Source organism: Pholis gunnellus (genome assembly GCF_910591455.1).
Source record: "Pholis gunnellus genome assembly, chromosome: 16".
NCBI lineage: Eukaryota > Metazoa > Chordata > Actinopteri > Perciformes > Pholidae > Pholis > Pholis gunnellus.
Genome location: NC_136543.1, coordinates 11,360,300 through 11,381,952, shown reverse-complemented (window position 1 = coordinate 11,381,952; position 21,653 = coordinate 11,360,300). Strand labels below are relative to the sequence as shown.

Here is a 21,653-nt window from a genome sequence, read left to right as displayed (position 1 = left end):
AAATGAGTCATTGTATTTTTTTTTATTTTGTTCACTTATGTTCCACTTTGACTAATAATACTTTAGGACTTTATATATTAACCATAAAGCCCATATCCCTTTCAATTTAGCACATTTAATGAAGTGCGGTAGGGTGACTGACGCCGTTGCCAAAGGAAACGTAACTTCGACGTCATCACGTTCGTGCGTCCAACTATTTCCGGTTCGAGGTGCAGCCATCTTGTTTCCCCCTGCTAGCTAAATAAAATAAATAATACGCTGAGCCCGGACTTCACTTCGAACCCGTTAAACAAAGTGAGTAAGAAATTAAAATTCGTTTGTGTGTCGGACGTTTACAAGAAAAGGAGCCCGGCTGGTGGAAGTTTGAGCCATTACTCGACTTCTTTATCGTGTGCTGTTCTTGACCAATAGACGATTGTTTTGGAAGATGAACATAGGCGCCATTTCCCTCCCCGCTCTCTGAGGCGCTTATTGGTGGCCCGCTGAAAGGGATCACGGGCGCTCAGGAAACTGATGTTTTGAGTCCGCCATGTTGGCTCCTGTCTACGTTCGTATCAGACGGACTGGCCATTTCAACTGGAGCCCGAATGGCGTCAGTTGCAGAACGAACTTAGCCCTAAAAACCTTGATTGGTGGAATCTAGTCCGAGGTTTGATTGGTCTGAAGGACAGCTCCAAACGTTGCCTTTATTGGTTAGACTGCTTCTTCCTAGCATCGGAAAGCCTTGCAAACTTTCACTTGATGGCAGGACTCGTTGTCCAGTGGTTATTAGAATTAAACACATAAGCTGTACAACAATCACACGTGTGCATCTCCAACAAGCTAACATAAACTTCACTAACATTATCATTCCGTTAGCTGCTTGTGCGAAATGTGTGTGTCGAGCGTTGATGTGCTGGTGCTTTAGCAGCCGATATGTCGGTGTGTTTTAACTTTCTAGTTTATTGTAACGTGCTTATTAGTCTTATTGGTAATTAACTCCTGTATTCCGTCTGCTGCCCCATGATGTAACATCGGTTAATGTCTCCTGCTAGCCGCTTTGTTCGTCCTCACCGGCTAATGTCTGCTGTAGCGACCCAGTTTAAGTGTAACATCATGACAGAAGCTAAGGCGTTAAAGCAATGGTGCTCTACTCTGTGTAAATGCAAAGTGCAATCTATATGCAAATATCAAGTGTGTCTTTACTGTTAATCAGATCAACGTAAGCTACGGTCCTGTTCTTGATGAAAATTAATTTACATACCTTTTTTATAATGCTTAAATAATGAAAGAAGACAATTTAAAAAACTAAATCACCCGTCATGCACTTTTTCATCAATGATAATTAAATAAATACTTTTAGCATCGTTTTATGTTAAATATTAAGAAGACTGTACCATCTCTGCTCCATCCTCAGTTATTATAATTATTTCTAAGGTGCCTCAGCATTTCCTATTATTGTTGGCAGAAGAGACAAATACTGTGTACAGATTACAGTTTTGTAAATGTATTAATCTGCATTCTTACTTAACTGTTTGTGCACGTTTTAATCTAGCAGGTACATTATATTTAACAAAGTCAGTCAGTTTACCATTTATTCATGCAGGTGTTTTTTGCCTGTTTATGGGTGAATGCCTGGCTACCCTCAGGTTGCTGTGTGTTTATGAAACTTATGGTCTGGCTGTATGTTTATCTCTAAACAGCGTCAGAGAGAGCAAATATGTACCCGCTACGGGCAGCACAGGTCATGGGAAGGTCTCATTTGCACGGTGACCTTGCCAGGTGTCACTACTGAGGCATTTTGGGTAGTCAGAATACATCTACAGAGAAAACCCGCTGAAGAGATTAATCTGTGCGGCTCCGCTCTAATCATTAACCGGATGGCTGTAGTACCTGCTCTAGTCCCCATGCTCCTCACAAAAATAGTAAAGGGAACATTTGGCTTTGTTTCTCTTGAGTCTCTATCTTGTTCTCTCGCCCTCTCTCCACTTGTTCTACCCCTCCCATCCTAGAACAACTCTCCTCTCTGTCCTTCTCCATCCTTCCGGTTCCCCTCCCCCTCTAGGTTTTTCATTGATAGGGCAGGTTTGCTCTCTTTTCTCTCTCTCTTAAGCCCGTTGTGCTCCTCACTACAGTCGGGATTTGCAGTAAACTGCAGCATAAAGCTTCAGGTCATACCTCTATCCTTTGCACGAGTTTTCAGTAAAAAGCACTCTGGCCCTACTTTTATTACCATCACACCTGCAATTTCTGTCACTTCTCAACGCTTTATGTCTAACATCATTGTGTCTTAATGAGTTTGCATACTCGATGTGCAATTACTGATGCAGTTGATGAGTTGGGCAAATGAGCAGCAGTGTCATGCTTTGGCACTCTAAAGTAAAGGTAATGGTGTTGAAGAAACTACGCAGCGGTGAGTTAACAAGAAGGACATTGTGTGACATTGCTGACGCGGTTTTTTGATGACGTTTAAATTGTGGAAGTTGCTGTCAGCGTAGTTTTTTTTTTTTGGGGGTCAAGACAACAATGTCTTTGTTGACAGACTTTCACCCCTATCTTATTCTTGTTTATCCACAAATAGGACGGGAATCAAATGCAATCTTCTTTCCCCTCCACCGTGGCTGCTCGCTCACCAGTCAGCGGATTCTTCTTCATCTTGTACAAAGGCTCGACAAAGATCTTTTTTGCCCTAATTAGTATTTGTGTAAATCTGACTGACACCATAATTAAAGTTTCATTGTATTAATGTTGTGGTTGCAATATAACTAATTGTTCTCGTGAGTCATGGGCATTTGTTGAATATAGTCAATTAAATTCACCTAATTCATATTCTAAACGAATAATGACGAGTGGCCATAGAGTGCCTTTAACTGATAACTTGTGCAAATGATGGTGGTGTGACCTGAATGTACAATGAATCTCATAACACGTTGGCTGGTTAGAGGCTAGATGTTTGCAGTGTGTACCTGTGACTGTGAGCAAGGATGAATGAGAAAGCAAGGACAAAGTGTGTGTGTGTGTGTGTATGTGCATGTACACCTGTGCACACGTATGAGACAGCGAGTCTGCCTCGTATGCTTTTGTACTTTAAATCATGTGGATGCAACATGCGGCATCCATTCTGGCACTTGTTTTAGCCAGTGAGGACTAGCGTGGCTGCCTGCATCACTGCGCTGTCAGCCTGTAGAGGCAGAGAGGAGGCGGGGCGGAGGGAGACATTTAGTTTGACATTGTAAATAAGCAGAGAGCAGTTGTCAGAGAGCAGCTCGCGGAACCTTTTCTCATCCGTCCAGCAGCAGGAGAGGCAACGACCGCCCGAGGACAAACAATGCCGAGGCAAGCCACCACGAGCACACCCTCACACAATCCCCGAAGAGCTTTCCACAACTTTATATAGTCTCCCCCCCCCCCCCTATTCTCTTCTCTGCTCTCTCTTCCTCTTTTCTTTTCCCTGACCCCTATCCTGCAGCTCAAGGTAACTTAGAGCAGGAAGTTGGCTGTCGGTAAAAGGGGGTTGAGCAGAGGAGAGGGGAGGAGCAGGGGATGTGTCGGAGCCGATTGATGTGTGCAGCATCCAATGACGCAAGAGGATCCCGTCTTCTCATTGGCTGCAAGTGTGAGAGTGAGGCGGGAGCCGGGTGTGAGGCGGGATTTGAGTATCAAGTAGCATGCTAGATTGATTACTCTTGAATGTTAAAGGGGAAGGAGGCTAGAGATTTTTGTCTGAGAGTCAGGAGTGCCGCTGTACTGTTTGCCTGCTGTTGCGTTGTTGCCTGCTGCTGTGCTGTGCTTTCTATTCCCTCTCTCTCTCTGCGCCGGGCCAGGGGTCAACTCAAAGACAAATGCACGGGTCACGACTAGAGAGGGGGAGAGGGGTGAGAGAGTGCAAAGGAAAGAGAGAAGGTCAGCGAGTTGAGTGGACTTGGTCCGAAGAGAAACTGGACAGACGGGGCTGCATGTTTAGGCAGGAGGAGGACGTTGGGGGGGCTGCTGAAGGATACGGGGCAATGTGTAGTGGGAGAGAGGGAGAGAGAAGGGGGAGGGGTAGAATAAGGGGGGGGGGACTTGCTCTTCTCTGTCCAGGCTGAGAGGCTTTTTTTTTTTTTTTTAGAGCCGTCCAGTGGAGCCAGAGTGCCTTTTGTCTGTTGATACGATCAGGGGACCGGAGGAAGTGAAGGAGCTTGAGAGAGTTTTTTTTTTTTCTGTCAACCTCTGTGCCTCTTCTTCCTGCTGCTGCTGTTGATCTCAAGGAGACTTGAACAGGGTTATCTGTTTCCACGTATTCTGCTCCGCTCCAGCCCGGCAGACCGTTCAACATGAAGGGCACAGGGGTAAGTTTGACTGCTGAAAACGCACCGACTGAGAGAAGACCTGTCAAGTTGGTTAGGCTTTGAGTTTCTGAATACATTTTTCACATCTGAACATCTGTTCACTTTCTGATGTCTCTCTCTCTGCTCTGCAGTGTTGAGAGACCGTCTGTCCTGTACAGCCATCCTCAACCCCCTCCCTTTCCTGTCCTGTAGTACTCTCCTTGGAACATTGAAGTTGTGTGTGTCTCTCCTCCATGTCCTTCAGTTGTCACTTCAGCAAAGCAGTGATGCTTTTTACAGAATAGACTATCTTAAAAGTATGTTTATTGTATTTTTTTAAATTCTGAAAGTAGAGAGTTGAGTCTGTCTGCCATTGACGGTCACTAGTTTTGACTTTTGACTCGCGTCAACACTTGCTTAAGTGCTTTGCTGCGAGACGCTGACTCTGTGCTCAGATGTCCTTCACTGTCTTGGTGGTGTTGATGTCCTGGGGGCCTGTGGCTGCAGTGCTCACGGTGTTGGTCCGGACTCTTTTCTTTTTTTTTACTCCCCCTCGCTGACGTCCTTGTTTACACGCCAGCGCCAGACAGTGACGCAGAGCTAGGAGCCAAAGATGGCATCCACGTTGAAAGGCGATGTTGTGCATTGTAGAACTCTGTGAGCATAGCTCTCAGTGTTGTTGTTGGTGTCGCGGGTCCCCGGGGGTGGAGATGCAGCTGGTTTCAGTGACCTCGGGACCCCCCCAGGCCCCCCGCCCCGACAGTGCCAGATGCCCAGATGGGACAGACTGTCAGGCTTGTCAGCTTCATGGACAGAGGAGGCTAATCGTTTGATCTGATCTCTTCTGATGGAGGGTGACTCTTCTCTCACTTGCCTCTCTGACTGGCTTTGTCTCCCCTTACTCGCACCCTCATTGAAAGTTTCCATTGGTGCCTTTGACAAAACAAAGTCCCAATGGGGAAAGAGAGAGAGAGAGAGAGAGAGAGAGAGAGAGCGTGAAAGATTGAGAGAGGGGAAACTAAAAATAACTCTTAAGTTGAAGCCACTGCTGCCAAATCCCATGGTTGGCTGCCGTCTGTATGCGATTTGAATATTTGTGTCACATTCTGTATCGTAGGCACACCGGGGGGGGGAAGGAAAAAGTTAACGAAACATGCAAACCCCTTAGACAATGCTAGGCCTTTTGAGCTTATCACTAAGGTGACCACTACCGCCGTGCATTCGCTCTTTTGCCCTTGCCGCCTTTTTGTTTTTACGTGTGTACACTGTCACTAAAGACGGTGTGGGCAGCCAGGGGGCGTCAGCTGTGTTCCAGCGTGTACTCTGCAGGTAGCTTTAGCCCGGCCTACTTTGACGCCACAGACGGGGCCTAGCATTGGATGAAGGTCACAGGAATGTGAGCTTGGCTCCTGCAGTCTCTCTCTGTCGACAATGACAAGGAAACAAGAAGAGGGAGATGAGAGGAAGCGAAACCCAAAGGGAGATACCGAAACATAACTAATATGTACAGTATGGGATGTTTTTATTAAGCTTCTTAGAACGTGCATAGCCCGAACCACTGGGGTCACTTAAGTGCTGCAGTGAAAGTTGAAAAGCCTGTCCTCTTTCTATCCTCCCCCTCTCCCTCCCCTTCTCTCTTTCATCTCTCTCTCCCTCTCTCCCTCCTCCCTCTCTGGTTTCTCTCTCTCCTCTGTTGAATGACCTTGGGAGATCAGTGACTAGCACTTCCTGGAGTTGGCTTGAAGCAGAACCAAGGGCAAAGTTTGCAAGGCTCGTTTGGTTGGCTGGCTCGGTCCGGCCATGCCAAAGGGATGTTGCATTGCAGGTCACAGCGAGCGCATCCACCATTATAATAACCCTGTCTGTTCTCTTTTAATCACAAAGCATTTGCACCAACATCTGTGAAAATGTCACTCTTGTGTGTGCGTGTGGTTAATCTGTAATTCCTGGCCCGGGAACTTCTTGTTTTTTTTTGTTGTTTTGCCTGAGTAGATCATTTACCCTGCATGCTGTAACCGTGCCAGTTTCTTTCTTTCATCAAGGTGAATGCTGGACTAGTTCAGGATTTGTAACCCCCTTTGATTTATTGCCGCCATTTACGTTTGTCAGTATGACATTTGTCACCCATGCTGTATTTATTCCATCTATTCAGGTATAGTAAATCACAATGAAACTGACTTACTGAGTGTTAAACATTAGGTAAAGAGTGTGAAGTGGTCCAATATGTCCTGGTTTATGTTATGTAACTTTCTGCTCGGTCCACTTAAAACCTAGTAGGCGTAAACCTTTAGTGACCTTCCTGCAGAACTGTTCTGCTTCATTGACGGTTTCACGCAGCAGCATGTGGAAGATTGACCTCTTGCTAGACATGTCGGTGGAGCAACACTCATCCAATAGCTGGCACTACGTTACACAAAAAACATGCCTTTGATTGGTTGATTTCATCGGTTATAGTGACCATGTGATGGTCCATGTGGTTACATGTTTGCTCTTTCTCCAGCCTGATGTGTTTTGACTGTTGGCAACCTTTAAATCGTAACGATGTGTAAGGTCATAGCAGTGCTTTCGGGTCATCGTATGGAAAAAGAAATCCTTTCACTTTTTTGGCTCCTCCTCTTTGTCGTCCCCTTCCCGCCTTCTGTCTTTTCTCAACACAATTTATCTTAATTTGTCTATATACGTGTTGTATACCAACAGCCATATTCACATTTTTATTATGAACTATCTGGGACACACACTAATCAATAAAGCAGACGTGTTAACAAAATGAGTACAATGGTCATTAAACTAGGTGAAAAAATCCACACTTAACTCATATTGCTTGTCACACATTCACACATTATTTTGGTACAGTACATGCCCCCTTTTATTTCTGTGTGGGTCAGGTCCTCTCAGTGCACATCTGCTCCGATGTGAAGTGTCAGCGCTGCTTCAGGGAAAGATCTGGGATGAGATGAGTTGTTCTTCAGCACAATGACAACGTGATACCGAAAGACCTCAGGGAAAGGTTCGCCTCAAATAGGCCTTCAGTTTGTCCTAAACTGCCTCGCCTCATTACCGATCAACTACACTCTCACGCCAACCGTCAGGTCATTAAGGGGGCAATTAACCGCAGAACATTTCACCTTAATCTGAGACCAATTAATTAGCTCAACTGCACTGTCTCTCTCTTTTACAACAATGTCTGACTTTGACACTGAAAACATTAAGCTTTCATTTAGTCTTTTAGTAATCTAAAAGAGCGACTGAACAGGCATAAGGCGCAGTGACGCTATCTTGATGTGGGGGTTTCCGGTCTTCTTTCGGGTTTATTTTGACAGGAATTTTGACGTCTTTTGTAAAGTGGTGTGATGTCAGAGTTGGAGCGAGTCGCTGATGCTGCTGTGAGTGGCCACTTGATGTGACGTGCCAGTTAGTGAGAGAGGGAGGGAGGGAGGGAGGAAGGGATGAGACAGAGAGATGCAGGACTCTGCTGGCAGAACAACATTAGCGCTGATTCAGCTGCAGCAAGCAGAGCAGCATTGACTTTCTCAGAGAAGTTGTGGAAGAAGGGGAATCGGGTGAAAGTAAGACAAGAACACGAGAGAGAAACCCTCACCCACGAGTGACAGAGAGCGATGGGAAGTACTGGAGAAGAGACAGGAAGAGAGACGCAGAGCCGCCGAAGGAGGAAGAGCAACTTGCTGTGTTGTCGACAAAGTACAGACATCACATTTGTCCTCAACGACACACACACGCAGCAGAGTTGGTAGGAAACCCAACACCGGCATCTCTGTGTCTCAGTGACCTGATGAAGGACAACAGAGCCGCAGAGAAGAGAGGAGAGGAGCGATGCACAATGTACACTAATACAGCATACAGGAGCAGAACAACAGGCGATGCTCGTCAGGTTCGCTACAACAGAATGATTCACGATATTAATCAGAATAACAAGCGCACATCGAAGTATAAAACATTCATTACATTTGCACCTACAGTGCTGACCATGAAAGAGTGAAAAGAGCTTAAAAGCTTTAACAGATTCTGAAGTACAGATTTCCATTAAGTAATACTTCAAAGCTTACTATAGATTAGAGACCTGATATGAAGAAGCAAAAAGTACAGATAGAATAATCAATCTCTTCTGCGTCGACCTCCAGACCTTTTGCAACTTTCATAACGTTGGCATTTATTAGCTTTCACTGAGTTTCAAAATGTATTATTCTTTGTGCGGTGGAAACTCAAGTGTTTGTTTGACTAGACTGGACACAGACCATAGAAGGTGTTGCAGAAGACATCGTGCTCTGCACATCAGCGGGGCTCCCACGCAAACTTTCCATTGATGCAAAGCCCTGGGACATATATCGGTGTACTGTAGAGCTCACTTAGCTATAGCTGGAGGAGCAACCTTAAGGCGTGTTGATACCTAGCCCTTCTCTTCATACGCACGTTGTTCTGTTTCCTGCCTCCCTCTTGTCACACTTGCTTTCTCATTTCTTTTCACATATTGACTTCCCCTCTGCTCCTCCTCTTCCTCCTCCCCCTCCTCCTGCTGTGGTTCGTGCGTGGCTGTGTATTTAGATTGACGGTCACAGGGTCAGAGAGAGAGGGGGTTGGGGTGTATGTGTGACTTAATAACAGCTCTCTCTCTCCACAAGTGTTTAAAAGAAGTGCATTATGTGTGAGAGCAGAAGGTGCTGGGGTGGCCTGTGTGTGACCTTTTGTTTAATCAATTGAATCATTTGCTATTTTAACACAGCGTTGTTACCATACCATCACCATGTAATGCTGTTAAGTGAATTGCCTAATTATTATTTCTTATCGGGCTACCAGTTGGAGAGAACCACCCGAGCTGGCAGGCAGTAGTACACAAACGGATACACAAGGTTGTCTTGTTCAAACTTATCACAAGATCAAGGGCTGATACTGGCGCTCAAATGCTGTTTAGAGAAGCTTTTTTCTTCTTCTCTCCACCCTATCAGCGTGGTCATAGTGCTGCAAAGTACACAGAGGCCATGAAAGAGCTGGCAGAGGTCAGTGTACCCATCAGGCAGAGGAGAAGAAGAAGAAGAAAAAAAACTACAACTCCCATCAGTCATTCCTGCCGCGTGGAATGCTGGGATTGTTCTAGTGACTGCAGGATTTCAATCAACCTTGAAATGCAACTGGACACTGGAGCGTCAGACAGAGAAGGGGAGACATTGTCAAGGGCAATCACTAGCATGGCATGCCATAGCTACAAGCTGCCTGATTGATTTATATAAAGCCCCGCCCCCCGCTGCCATGCTGCCTCATTGATTTAGGCTACTCTGTCGAAAAACTGAATGACAGAACAGGATGCACCAGTGCTTCTTATATTATTCAGTAACTCCCACCACTGCCAGAGAGGCAATCTTTCCTGTCAAAAATCATGTATTCTGGATTAGTGATTGGTCGGGGGTAAAATATTTTACAACTGCACTTAAGTGGTGTGAATAAAGGAACCGACGTGGAACCAAAGAGTCAAAACGATCTGGCACACCGCCGCTGTTAACAGGGGAGGCACTAGATGGAGTGCTTGAAAGTCTTTTGTTTTGTATTTGTCCGTCAGCTGGACCGGAGCTGGAGCCGTTCATGCTTGTTGGCTCAGAGTTAGAAAAGAAAGAGGTGACCCCCCCCCTTTTCTGCTAACACTCTTTTTCTTTGTTCTATCATGTCTCTCTCTCTCTCTCTTTCTGTCTGCGTCTCCCTCTTTCCGTCTTGTTTGACCCACATAGCTAGTTTGCACAGCAGTCCGACTGTGGGCCTGTTTCTCTCTTACCTCCCCCTGTTAAAGCCTCTGGCACTTTGTCTTAGCGCTGGATTAAAGCCGGACTGGACAAGGCACTACCCCTCCCTCAGCAACACACAAACACCCCCCCCGTCTCTCTTGAGTAGCTCCACACACTCATCTCTTGTTCTCCCCCCCCCCCCCCCCCCTTGTTTCTTTTTCTCTCCCTCCTGGCAAATCTTTTTCACTGAGGTCGAGGGAAAAGGGAGAGAGTGAAGGGAGTGCGATCCAGACACTCCAAGCTCTGCGTGTTCAGACAGGCGAGCCAATATTCCCCACAGCAGATTCCTGGCATGCCATAGTAACCTGCTGGATCCTCTTTCAAACCGTCAGACCCCCTCGTAGAAGCACTGGCTTTTGTGTCTACATGCATGTGTGTGTGTGTGTGTGTGTGTGTGTGTAACAGTTGGTTTACAGCTCTTGGTTTGTTTGCGTCTTGAATGCAGTTGTTGTCAGGAGACTGTTTCTCCCGTAACAAAAACACACGTGTTGTCTTCTTGATGTGTGGCTTCAGCAGTGGTCGACTTGCACATGACATGCTTTGCGTTTGCAGAGGAGCTGCAGCTTTGAGCCAACGGTGGGCCATTCATAATCGGGCAGTGTGCAGCCAGTCTGGTGGTGTGTTCTCGGGCATGTCAACGTCCCACAACGACGAGAATAGAAGCCCGTTGGGACTCTATTTTAGATTTCACTGTATTATAATGATAGGCCCCGATGGGGTGTGTGGTTCTGACACACGAGAAGAGCCCAGGCTTGGCCTGGACTGACACTGTATTTTGAGTCCTGGTGCCCTTTCAGCGAATGACCTGTCTTGAGTGTCTGAATCATCACAATAAGTCTTTTGTGTTTTGTCATAATTAACCTTTTGCTTGCACCTCTCTCCTCCTGTCTTTCCTTGATGAAGCAGATTAGAGGATGTCTGCCGACGCATTCGGAGCCGGGGGCAGCGATGCCCAGCAAACCCTGCAGTCCTTCTGGCCTCGAGTCATGGAGGAGATCAGGAACCTGACTGTGGTACGCTACTCACTGAGACAAACAGACAGACGCACGCGTATCAGCCAAATTAATACACACATGCAGATAGTAAAGCACAGCTTTCTTGTGCTGTACTCTGTACCTCTAACCGACCACCTATCCATTATTTCCAGAAGGATTTCCGCGTGCAGGAGTTACCTCTGGCTCGAATCAAAAAAATCATGAAGCTGGATGAGGATGTGAAGGTAAGAAGACCTTTATAGCACCAATTCACCATTTAGAGAAAATACCTGCTATTGTAAGAGCATAAGACACTTTTGTGAATCCCTAATAGTTTCTTTTTTATCATGATATTTCCATGTTATGGTTAAAATTGGTAAAGTCTTCCATTCATATTTAGTACATTGGTCATTTTGAATAACTTGGAGATTGCAATGTATAGTTTAAACCAGTTCTTTGAAATACATTTTTAGATTTTACGTCCATTTGAGACACAAGTGATTATCTTGATGCCTTAGAGCTTTATGGATACTGATCGCGAATGTGGTGCCTGTCAAATGTTTGGTTTGTGTTCTGTTGTTGTCAGACCGCTCGGTGCCTGTTGGACTTATTTTATAATGGAAAATATTATCAGCTCGTAGTGTCTGTTGATGAGAAGTCAATTATTTATATCAAACGGGTTTACAGCCAAACATATCAACAGTGTGCATACAGCATTAAGTGAAATTACAAAACTGATTTTATAGCGAGTAGCTGTTAAGACCACGTTGTGAAACATTGTATTTAAAAGAAGAAGCTGCTTTTATTTATAATTTGGCTCCACTTTGCAGAGATTTAAGCTGCTGGTTGACTTTTTAAAACATTGCACGTTGTGGTTTATGTTGCACAGCAATTGATAAAACTAAAATAAACTACCAATGTGAACTTAATTGGTCTTATCATAACTTAAATTCACTTAAATTTCAACTTGATACTAATACCGATCTCTCAGATCGGCTAATGACGTACCGTAGCTTCAGGGCCACATGTCCACAAACTATTCCGAGAAATCCGCTCCTCTCCCAACATTTGTCAGTTGCATTGAACTGTTCAGGCACAAGGAGAGATTATTTTACCCCCGTTACACCAGATTATAATCCAGGACTGTCCCTCGTCTCTAAAGAGAGCCTGTGTGTGTGTGTTTGGCTTGAATGTGACGTGTCAGGCGCAGTATCTTGTTAGTTAAGCTGTAGCTTAAAGTGGTAAAGAGATCAGGAGATCGGTAACGTATCTGGAGAACGCGCCCTGCTGTTTGCTCTGACACAGCAGCTTTCACTGCATGTGTACATGTGAGTGGTGTTATTACAGTCCATCTTGTACATTTAAGCCTCACATCTATGTCAATGTACTTAACCAATTACCACATGGCTTGGCCCGAGAGTTCAATGCCACTCGATATGAAGAAGTGGAGTGAGAAGCTAAGCAATTAGCCACTAGAGGCCTGCAGAGCTGACGAGGCGTTGTTAGTGACAAACAAAGGCTCGAAGGTAACTCACTGCTATGACAAGAAAAGAGGCGAATAATGACGAGCTAAGCAATATATGCCTGATTGAGTAACGTTTTTGAGATGACGCATTAGCTCTGAACTAATTATTATCTCGTCATTTCAATCAAATGAATGCATTTATTGCTTATTTTGCAGCACGTTTGTCCCCTTCGGTCCCGAGTGATTCACGTTAAAGCTGCTATGTGATTGATGTTAACTGGTCTGCGGGTGTATTGGAGCAGCTGTAACGTCATCTCTTCCGTACAGATGATCAGTGCAGAGGCTCCGGTCCTGTTCGCCAAGGCCGCTCAGATCTTCATCACAGAGCTCACCCTCAGAGCGTGGATCCACACCGAGGACAACAAGAGACGCACGCTGCAGGTCAGAGACACTCACAGAGACGCATGACACACGTATGTAGGACACATGTTTCACCTCGAACAGATTAGGCTTCAGTTGAGGACACCAAATGACCAACCTGTGTCCTCTTTCTCTTCTTCCGTCTCCATCGATTGTAATGATTACATAACCTCTGTCTTTTGAACTCCTGTCCCACACCCTTACATCATTTGGGTGTCTCTTTGGTTTGTTGCTTTCTATTCGCTGGGTGCCCATGTCTGTGTGCGTATACAAGCAGAGGCCCCCATACCAGCGTCCCCTTGAGCTCTTTCCCTCTGTGTAGTTCTTTCTCCCTCCACTGACTTTGAAAGCAAAGCCAGGCGGGTGTCCGTGACCCACTTTTCCCCTGCGGTGCCATTTTGGCTGCTCTGCCGTCCCAAAGTTGAATAAGATGGACTCTGGAATGATGTGAGGGAGGAGAAAACGTGAGAACGCTGATGGGGAACAGTTGGGGAAGATCAAGACGGGAGTCTCACCTGGATGTCAAGAGGGGAGAACGCTGGAGCAGAACACGAAAGCCCTTAAGTCTACTTTATCCATTCACATACCTCTGAGAGATTAGCAGCCCATGGATATGCGCGTGTGTGTGTGTGTGTGTGTGCCAACGCAGGTAGAAAAAGAGACGGTGTAATCGCCCTCATCGTAGCTGAGTCTTAAATTGAAGACCTACTTTGGAAGTGTGTTCACTTTGCTGTTGTTTTGGCTAATCTTAGTATCAGAGTCCTTTTTTTAGCATGAAACTCTCAGGTGTAAGAACTCCTCACTGCACGCTTTAAATAGAAACGTAATTTACTGTGCAGGTTTACATGTTAATTACATTTTACACCACGGATAACGCATTAGCTACGCGTGCCGGTTGAACCTCGTAGATGTGATGTTCTGGTCCCTAAATGAGGAAAAAAAAACGGCATCCTCCATTTAAACGCACGCGCAGAGCCTTAATCCTATTGTTAAGCGGGCCGCCAATAGGTCACCATAGCAGCGCTCATCAATAGAACAAGTGTAGATGTGACCCGGTGTTACCAGATATTAATCAAGCTTCTATTAATAGCCTTTAGTGAAGGGAGGGCCACAATGGGGGGTCCTGACAGCCAATATCCTGTGGAAAATTCCACAGAGACAGCACACTGCTGCTGTTACAGGGAAGCGTATAGCTGCAGAGCCTCGGCTCATGAGGGCAGGAAAGCGTCATTCCTGTTCATTTTCCACCCATCACACATTGTTTTTTATGAATCCATTTACCTTTCTAATGAAAAACTAACTTGTTGAACAACTAATCCCCACTCTTCAGGAGCTGGAACAGGCAGATGTTTGGCATCTTTACATGAAAGTGACAAATAATGAATCGATTTATAAAAATAGTTCGTAGTGGATTTAGCTGTAAACTCATCCTCTCTTCCTTTGAGCTCAGTCATCTCAGCTCATACCTGTTAGAATACTACCGGGAGCTTAATTTCAATCCCACAGCAGCCTCTTGTGTGGCTATTTTGGGGGAGTTGACCTTAGGCCTTGAGGCATGTTTATATATATATAGCTCGCTGCATATATTGAATTAGCATAACGTAAGTCTGACCTCATCGCTTGACCCTCTGTGTCTGTTATGTTTTCAGAGGAATGACATTGCCATGGCAATAACAAAGTTCGACCAGTTTGACTTCCTGATTGACATCGTGCCCCGGGACGACCTGAAGCCCCCCAAACGACAGGTACGAAATCACACGCGGCACAAAAGCAGATGTCTCCGAAGGGGTTTCGGAGTTGTAAAGTTGGCAGATCTTCATCTCAGGTGCTTTTCCATTGTTGGCAACCTGGAGGTGCTGTAAACATCCTTGACTGGAAGCTGGGGTTTGGACAGCAGAGGCTTTCAGTCGGATGTTTGCAGCATCTTATTGCCTCTGACAGCCAACCGTAACTCCAAACTTCATCAACACTTGAATATGTCCTCTACCTGAGGGACCGATTCAGTAAGGATTAAATCAATTCCAATCTCTGACAGAAAACATGTGCACTGAAGTTTTGCTCAAGCAAGAGATGAATGTACAGGATACCAGATGGAGGAGTGAGCTATTTAAATTAGTTGTGAAGTAGACTGTCTCCAGGCATGTAAACATCCTACACTCTCAGCTGTGTATTATGGAGCTGGGAGGAGGGTGTTTACTCTCCTGGTGATGGAGAAACCTCGTCGAGATGAAGCCCTGCTCGTTAGTCGGGTATCGCGCAGAATAACACATTTAAAATGAATGGCTGACCCAGGAAGAAGACGGAGAGAGTGTTCACATGTATGAATCTGTCACAGTCACATCATTAGTTCTACTAAACCAATAATAGTACAGCAGAGTCACAAATGGTTTAAGGTTGTTTTTGTTGGTGTAAATAGTTCTGGCCGATGCCTCCGGGCCTTCAGTCAATGGTATCGACCAGTGTGATGCTCGTAATGGATCTCACGTCCAGATTATGTTACTCTTCTCCAGCCACATCCCATCAGTTATTAATCAGACCTCTACCCTTACACCTGCAAAAATAATTCATGGAGATGTAATGGACTGATAGGCCTTCTTCGATGTGTGTGTGTGTGTGTGTGTGTGTGGTTGTTTCATCATCAGGAGGAGATGCGTCAGTCAGTAGCTCCAGCAGAGCCGGTGCAGTACTACTTCACTTTGGCCCAGCAGCCTGGAGCCGTGCAGGTGCAGAGCACACAACAGGGCCAGCAGCAAGGCGCACAAACGGCCACCACCATCCAGCCCGGACAGATCATCATCGCTCAGCCGCAGCAAGGACAGGTAGTACTAACGCCTTGTTTGAAGAGCTTAGCGCGGAGTTTGCCACTTAAGTACTCACACCAAGATTTAAATAAGCTGCAACGCCGAAATGAAACCACAGCCGGGTGGGAGGACGTTAAGCAATAATAATGGCGATGTGGAGAAGCACACAGACACGGAAAATACCAGTTAATGAAGCTTTCACTGAACTTTTTTTCTGAGGATGTGTAACACATGAAGGATTATGTAGCAAGTTCTAAACTCCACCTCGTCTTTGGAATCATGCTGCAAAAGGCTTGTTTCTCAAGTCGTCACACCCGGCTTTACTGATATTAGTCTGAGCTCGCATTCAGCAGCTGACCGCCAGCAGGATTTTCTGAACCTCAGAACACACCCAGGCCACATAACTAACGGCACACATCCTCTGAAACCCTGCAGAGGAAACATTTGACCTGAACAGTTATTTACTTATATGAATTACAATGAAAATCAAATGAAATGTTTCCAAATGTTCTGTAACTGATTAATTGAAATTTGTTTATTTGTGTTCCTTGTCTATTTTTGCAATATCATAGCTTTACACACATCATACGTACGTAGTGAGAATCATGGTTGACTTTCTGAAATCATATAGTTAGTCGTGTACGCTTTGCTTTTATAAGTGAAGCACACGGCGAAAAAGAGAAATAACTTGTAAACCATTGAAAATCACATATCAAACACACATTTTTACTGTATTTTTTCGATGTTTCTCATCCTAGCTAGTGCCATTTGTATTGGCTACAGAGAAATGAGCTAAAATAAACAAACTGAATCAATAGATGTTTCTTACGACGGCCTAATAATAGGTCTACTGTAGGTTAAAAACATTACAGAGCTTGGTGGGGTTTAATATTCCGAGAATAAAATCTGAATTTACGAGAAAAAAAGCTTGGATATTCACTTAAGTTTAAGTGGTTAATTTACGAGAAAAAAACACACAAATATATGAGAGAAAAACCAACTTGAATATTCTCTGAGACTATAAACTCACAAATTTACGAGAAAAATCTTTTCCAAGGAGCCACAACTCTTCACCTTAAACACTGCAGTAACTTGAATTATGTTCATAAAAGGACATGAAAGAAAGCTTGTTTTTGTATCTTTTGGGACCTTAACCTCTCCCTGAGGCCCTCCGTTAGAGAGGATTTATCTGATAACCCATTAAAATAAAATGTCCACCGTGGCTGGTGTTTCTACGATTTTGCCCAATTTCTTGTTTTTTTCTTGAAAATGTATGACCTAATAATCTCAGATAATCAAGTTTTCTCGTAAATTAATAACTTTAATCCTGGGATTGTTTTCTCTGAATATTACCACCCTAACCCAACTCTACAGTTGTTGTTGTTTTTACAATCTACAATGGCTCTAAAACGCCGTCGTAGTTCGTTAATGGTCTCTAGAGCACACACATACAAAATCACACACACACACACTCACTCAGACACGTGCTTATGAGTATTGGGGAGAGTGTGTTTCCAACTCTGGATCACATTTTCTCATTCTATTTTGTCGGGCCATCAGATGCTGCAAGGTGCCACCATGCAGCAGTTACAGCAATTGCAGGTGCAGTCACAGGGTACACCAATCACACCCATTTTCAACAGTCAGTAAGAGAATAAACATGCATATTTGGGGACAACTTTCAATTGTCTCTCTATCTAATTACCGTATTCCTACTTTTGCTGCTGAGTGCGCTCTCTCTCTCTCTCTCTCTCTCTCTCTCTCGCTCTCTCTCTCTCTTGCTCTCGCTCTCTCCAGCTTTGTCGCTGCATGTCATGTAGCCGTGCTGCTTCATGCTGCTTCAGCAGACTGCCTTTAGCTGAGCTGTCGTGCTCGTTTAGACCTGGCCTGATTCACTGGCACTGCTCCTGCTGCAGTCCCCGCTGAGAGCAGGGAGGTCACAGTGTGACACTCGCCTTACGTAGACTCCACTGTAGGCTATTTACAAGGTCGCACTTTAAAAGGTGGGCCTTGAGGGATTAAGTGAAAGTTGAACATTTGACTCCCCCAAAAAAGGCGTTTGGTTTGTTGATGTGCTTTTGAGATTACATTAAAAACGTCTCTTTGAAGCTTCATCACAATCCCTCTGCCATTGCAGCCTGCTTATTTTTAATTATTTCCCCCAGTTTTGCGTCTAATGCGTAGCGTATATGTTTTGTTGTACACCACCTCTCCCTCTTGGCGGTTAGGGTTTGATGGACACATTTGTGTTTTCTGGAGTAAAACAGAGCTGGTTAGATTTTCACTACCTACCAGGCACAGACACAACAGATTTGGTCTATGGAGTAAAGTGATAGCATGTTTATTTATGCCTCTGTGTGTCTGTGTGCAGAGCTTTCAATGTCACTAGTTGTCTCTGTTGTACCAATTGTCTTTTCTTATGTCACCAACTCTCTCACAATTTGCTTATGAAACCACAGCCGACATTACTTAAGCTGCTGTAAATGTCACTGTGCTGTAAATGCATTTTTCTAAATCTGTCCAAACTTCCCCTGTTATTTTTATTTTGTTTTCCCGTTTCTGACTTTCACCTCAGCTTCTATATCATTCATAAGCATGTCATTAAATGTCATTTGCCACTTGTATGTCACTGTTTGCTGCTCTTAACATTCAAAGCGTTCGACTCACACACACACACACACACACACACACACTCCACACATGCTTACAGCCACGTGTTAAGTTGTTGCAATCGCTGCTTTTCTCACTGTGTGTCTTTCTCTCATTTTCTCATTCTATTCTGTCGGGCCATCAGATGCTGCAAGGTGCGACCATGCAGCAGTTACAGCATGTGCAGGTGCAGTCACAGGGCACACCCATCACGGTAAACACACATGCACATTTGCATTTCTATGTACACACACACACACACACGCACACGCACGCGCACGCACGCACACACACACACACACACACACACACACACACACACACACACACACACACACACACACACACACACACACACACACACACACACACACACACACACACACACACACACACACACGTACGTCCTGCTCAGGTGACTGAGGCCTGTAGGGGTGAGATCAGGTGGCCTCTCCTAGATTGTGTGACAGACGGAGGACAAAGGGAGGTCTGCGTTGTCGCCTCACGTCCCCACATCTTTTGTGCCTGCCTGATAATCTTTTACAGACTCTTTTTAAAATTCAAGAATACACAAGCTTCATGGTGCTGGTTAAAGTCTTATTCCAGGGAAGTTAGTGATTTCCTGGTACTTTGCTTTGTGTCGATCATAAACTACATGCCCGTAATGCGTTACTTCTGTCTCCTTCTGTCCGTGTCTTTTCTTCTTTCCTCTTTGTTAAGAGTGCGCCCGTGGCGATGCAGGTGGGTGAGGGCCAGCAGGTACAAATTGTCCAGACTTCAGCTGGCCAGGGTCAAGCTCAGGCAGCCCAAGGCCAGACCATGCAGGTCATGCAGCAGATCATCACCAACACAGGAGAGATCCAGCAAATCCCGGTAAGAAAGAAGGTTAAACGGGGAATCGGTGGAGGGAGTTGTGACGGAGCAAAGAAGCTACAACAGGGAATGAAATGTTTGCTGCATGTTTGACATTGTGGTTACTGCACAAACACGGTGTTCTAGTGAGTTATCCATCCGTCACTGTTTGATGGGAATCAAAGAAAACAAAGTTAACAATTCCTCAGAGGAACGTGAATGATTCCCGCTGCGGTTCTCCAGAGAAGTAAAATGGCTGTGACCTCTGGGTTTGAATAACCTTTGGTCCAAACCAAACGTTGTCTCCCCCTTGTGTTGGATGGGTGTAGGTGCAGCTAAACACGGGCCAGCTCCAATACATTCGTCTAGCCCAGCCTGTGTCTGGAGCTCAAGTGGTCCAAGGACAGATCCAGACTCTCGCCAACGCTCAGCAGGTAAGCACATTGGCAACAAAAATAGCATATAACAACCATAAAACAAATGATGTAATTCCCAAGCATTTCAATTCTTTATGGGTTTCTTTCATTTAACTTTCAGATCACACAGGCAGACGTACAGCAAGGACAGCAGCAATTCAACCAGTTTACTGACGGACAGGTAACGAATGCAATGAATGTGTCCAGTGTGTCAACGCTGTTACAATGACAGTGACATTTTTAACAAAAGGTCTTTTAATTTTACTCACTGTCCTTATTTCTAGACAAATAATGTATTTAACCTCAAATTAAACCAGTAAAGCCTTATTTAGTAAAAAATGTCTTTTTCAAGACTTTACCGGCCAAGAAAGGCAGAAATAACAGTGAGTTACAGACAAATAACATCAGGCAGAAAACACTAAATGTGTCAGAAATCAGTTTATTAAATCATAAATAAAAGTTTAAAACGGTTAAAAACAACCTAAATAGCACCTTGTAACGATCCGGTGTACCCTCATGTAGTTAGATGTCTTTGCACTTAAATCCAACAACCCGCAGACCTTCAGCCTCTCTCTCTCTCTTTCTCTCTCCCTCTCTCTCTCATCTCTCCGTTTTACAGCAGTTGTATCAGATTCAGCAGGTGACGATGCCAGCAGGACAGGAGCTGACCCAACCCATGTTCATTCAGTCCACCAACCAGACAGTCGACGCACAGGTCACGCAGGTCAGCACCGAGTGAGCCCCGACCAGGAACCTTTTCTCCACACACACACACACACACACAACGCGCATACCAGCCCAACAGATGCCACCAACCATGACAAAGGACGCTTGACAAACTTCAGTTATAAACACTGCTCATCTAGACGAGGGACCTGAAATCTTAGAACACTCTTTGTAATAAATTTAGTACACTGGATTAAAAAACAACAACAAAGGGAACCGGACTGACTCTCTCTCTCAAAATTACATGTTAAGTTGCATCCATGCTTAGACACGGTTGACTTTTTGTACTTCTGTCACCGACCATTTGTAGAGAAAATATGCATCCACTGCCACAGCAGCAGTCTTTCCACAGTCCGACTCAACTATACTTCCACGTCAAAACTTCAAAGGTTTTTCAAACTTAAGTGTTTTATTCCTGGCGCCTTCCTTTCTGCTCTTTATTTGGAAGTGAATTGGGAAAGTGTCCGTCTCTCTCTACACACGACATGCTCCTGGTGTATCTGTGGTTGAAGGTAGCCGTGAGATCCTCCACCTCCTGAATCGTACCCTCTTTATTTGTTTTCCATATCGTTGATGTATGAAGTGAAGCCATATTCCTCAGATATCACTTTTTAAAGAACCGTCAATCTAAGGGATCATGAGGAAGAGGTTGTAATGATTTTGTGTAGTTTCTCTCTTGTTGTTTTTCCACATTGTCGATGGAGCATGACTTTATGTTGTAAGGGACTTCAGACTGTAGAGGTTAACTGTGTGTGTGTGTGACGATCGTCTTTACTCTTCCATGTTGTTCCTTTCATTCACTCTGTCTCCAGAGCAGCGAAGCTCGTCTCTGCCTCTATGCAGCTTCACTCAACCCTCTCTACCCGGGTGGCTTTTGAGTCTTGTGCTCTGGTTTAAGTCTCATGTTCAAAACATCTGGAGCAAAAACAAAGCCTTTTCATAGAACTCCCTTTTTTAAATAAAATTGTTTTTCTTTTGGTTTTGAGATAATGTTTGGCCTCGTATCCTCCCGCTCATTTTTTGTACAGTAATGATTATTGTCAATGTTCTTATTATTGTTGTTTTTGCATGTAGTTCAAACTGCCAGCATGACATGCAATAGATAGGTACAATTTTTATTTTTGATGTTCCTTTTTGTAAACAAACTTTGTTTGTGAGAAAAAAATAAAAAAACATAACTTGTCTAAGAGTCCTGTTTTTCTGAGTGTCTGTCCTCGAGTACTAATCTTTGTTTGTATTTGTTTTATTTTAGGTGAGTTAAGCACTGTACTA

General features: G+C 44.6%; 1 protein-coding gene across 10 annotated transcripts; it reads left to right on the top strand.

The window, feature by feature from the left end:
• Window positions 1-202: 202 nt before the first annotated feature.
• nfyc (nuclear transcription factor Y, gamma) lies at window positions 203-21,068 on the top strand. 10 transcript variants are annotated; one of them, XM_079175785.1, is made up of 12 exons: window positions 203-294; window positions 10,985-11,091; window positions 11,229-11,297; window positions 12,845-12,958; window positions 14,587-14,682; window positions 15,580-15,756; window positions 17,299-17,340; window positions 18,533-18,601; window positions 19,108-19,260; window positions 19,569-19,673; window positions 19,777-19,836; window positions 20,275-21,068. In XM_079175785.1, exons 2-12 carry the CDS (start codon window positions 10,993-10,995, stop codon window positions 20,392-20,394), a joined length of 1,104 nt encoding a protein of 367 aa, XP_079031911.1. In that variant the 5' UTR covers window positions 203-294; window positions 10,985-10,992; the 3' UTR covers window positions 20,395-21,068. The 10 variants fall into 10 exon arrangements, with proteins under 10 accessions (XP_079031911.1, XP_079031905.1, XP_079031914.1 ...); XM_079175779.1 differs by having other exon boundaries at window positions 11,226-11,297; XM_079175787.1 differs by having other exon boundaries at window positions 229-294; window positions 10,982-11,091.
• The last annotated feature ends 585 nt before the right edge of the window (window positions 21,069-21,653 follow it).

Bases quoted from the DNA above. Each gene is read 5' to 3' on its own strand.
- nfyc (XM_079175779.1), top strand. From the start codon at position 10,993: ATGTCTGCCGACGCATTCGGAGCCGGGGGCAGCGATGCCCAGCAAACC. The intron at 12,959-14,586 runs GTCAGAGACACT...TTATGTTTTCAG, and splicing joins ACAAGAGACGCACGCTGCAG to AGGAATGACATTGCCATGGC. The intron at 18,602-19,107 runs GTAAACACACAT...CTCTTTGTTAAG, and splicing joins CACAGGGCACACCCATCACG to AGTGCGCCCGTGGCGATGCA.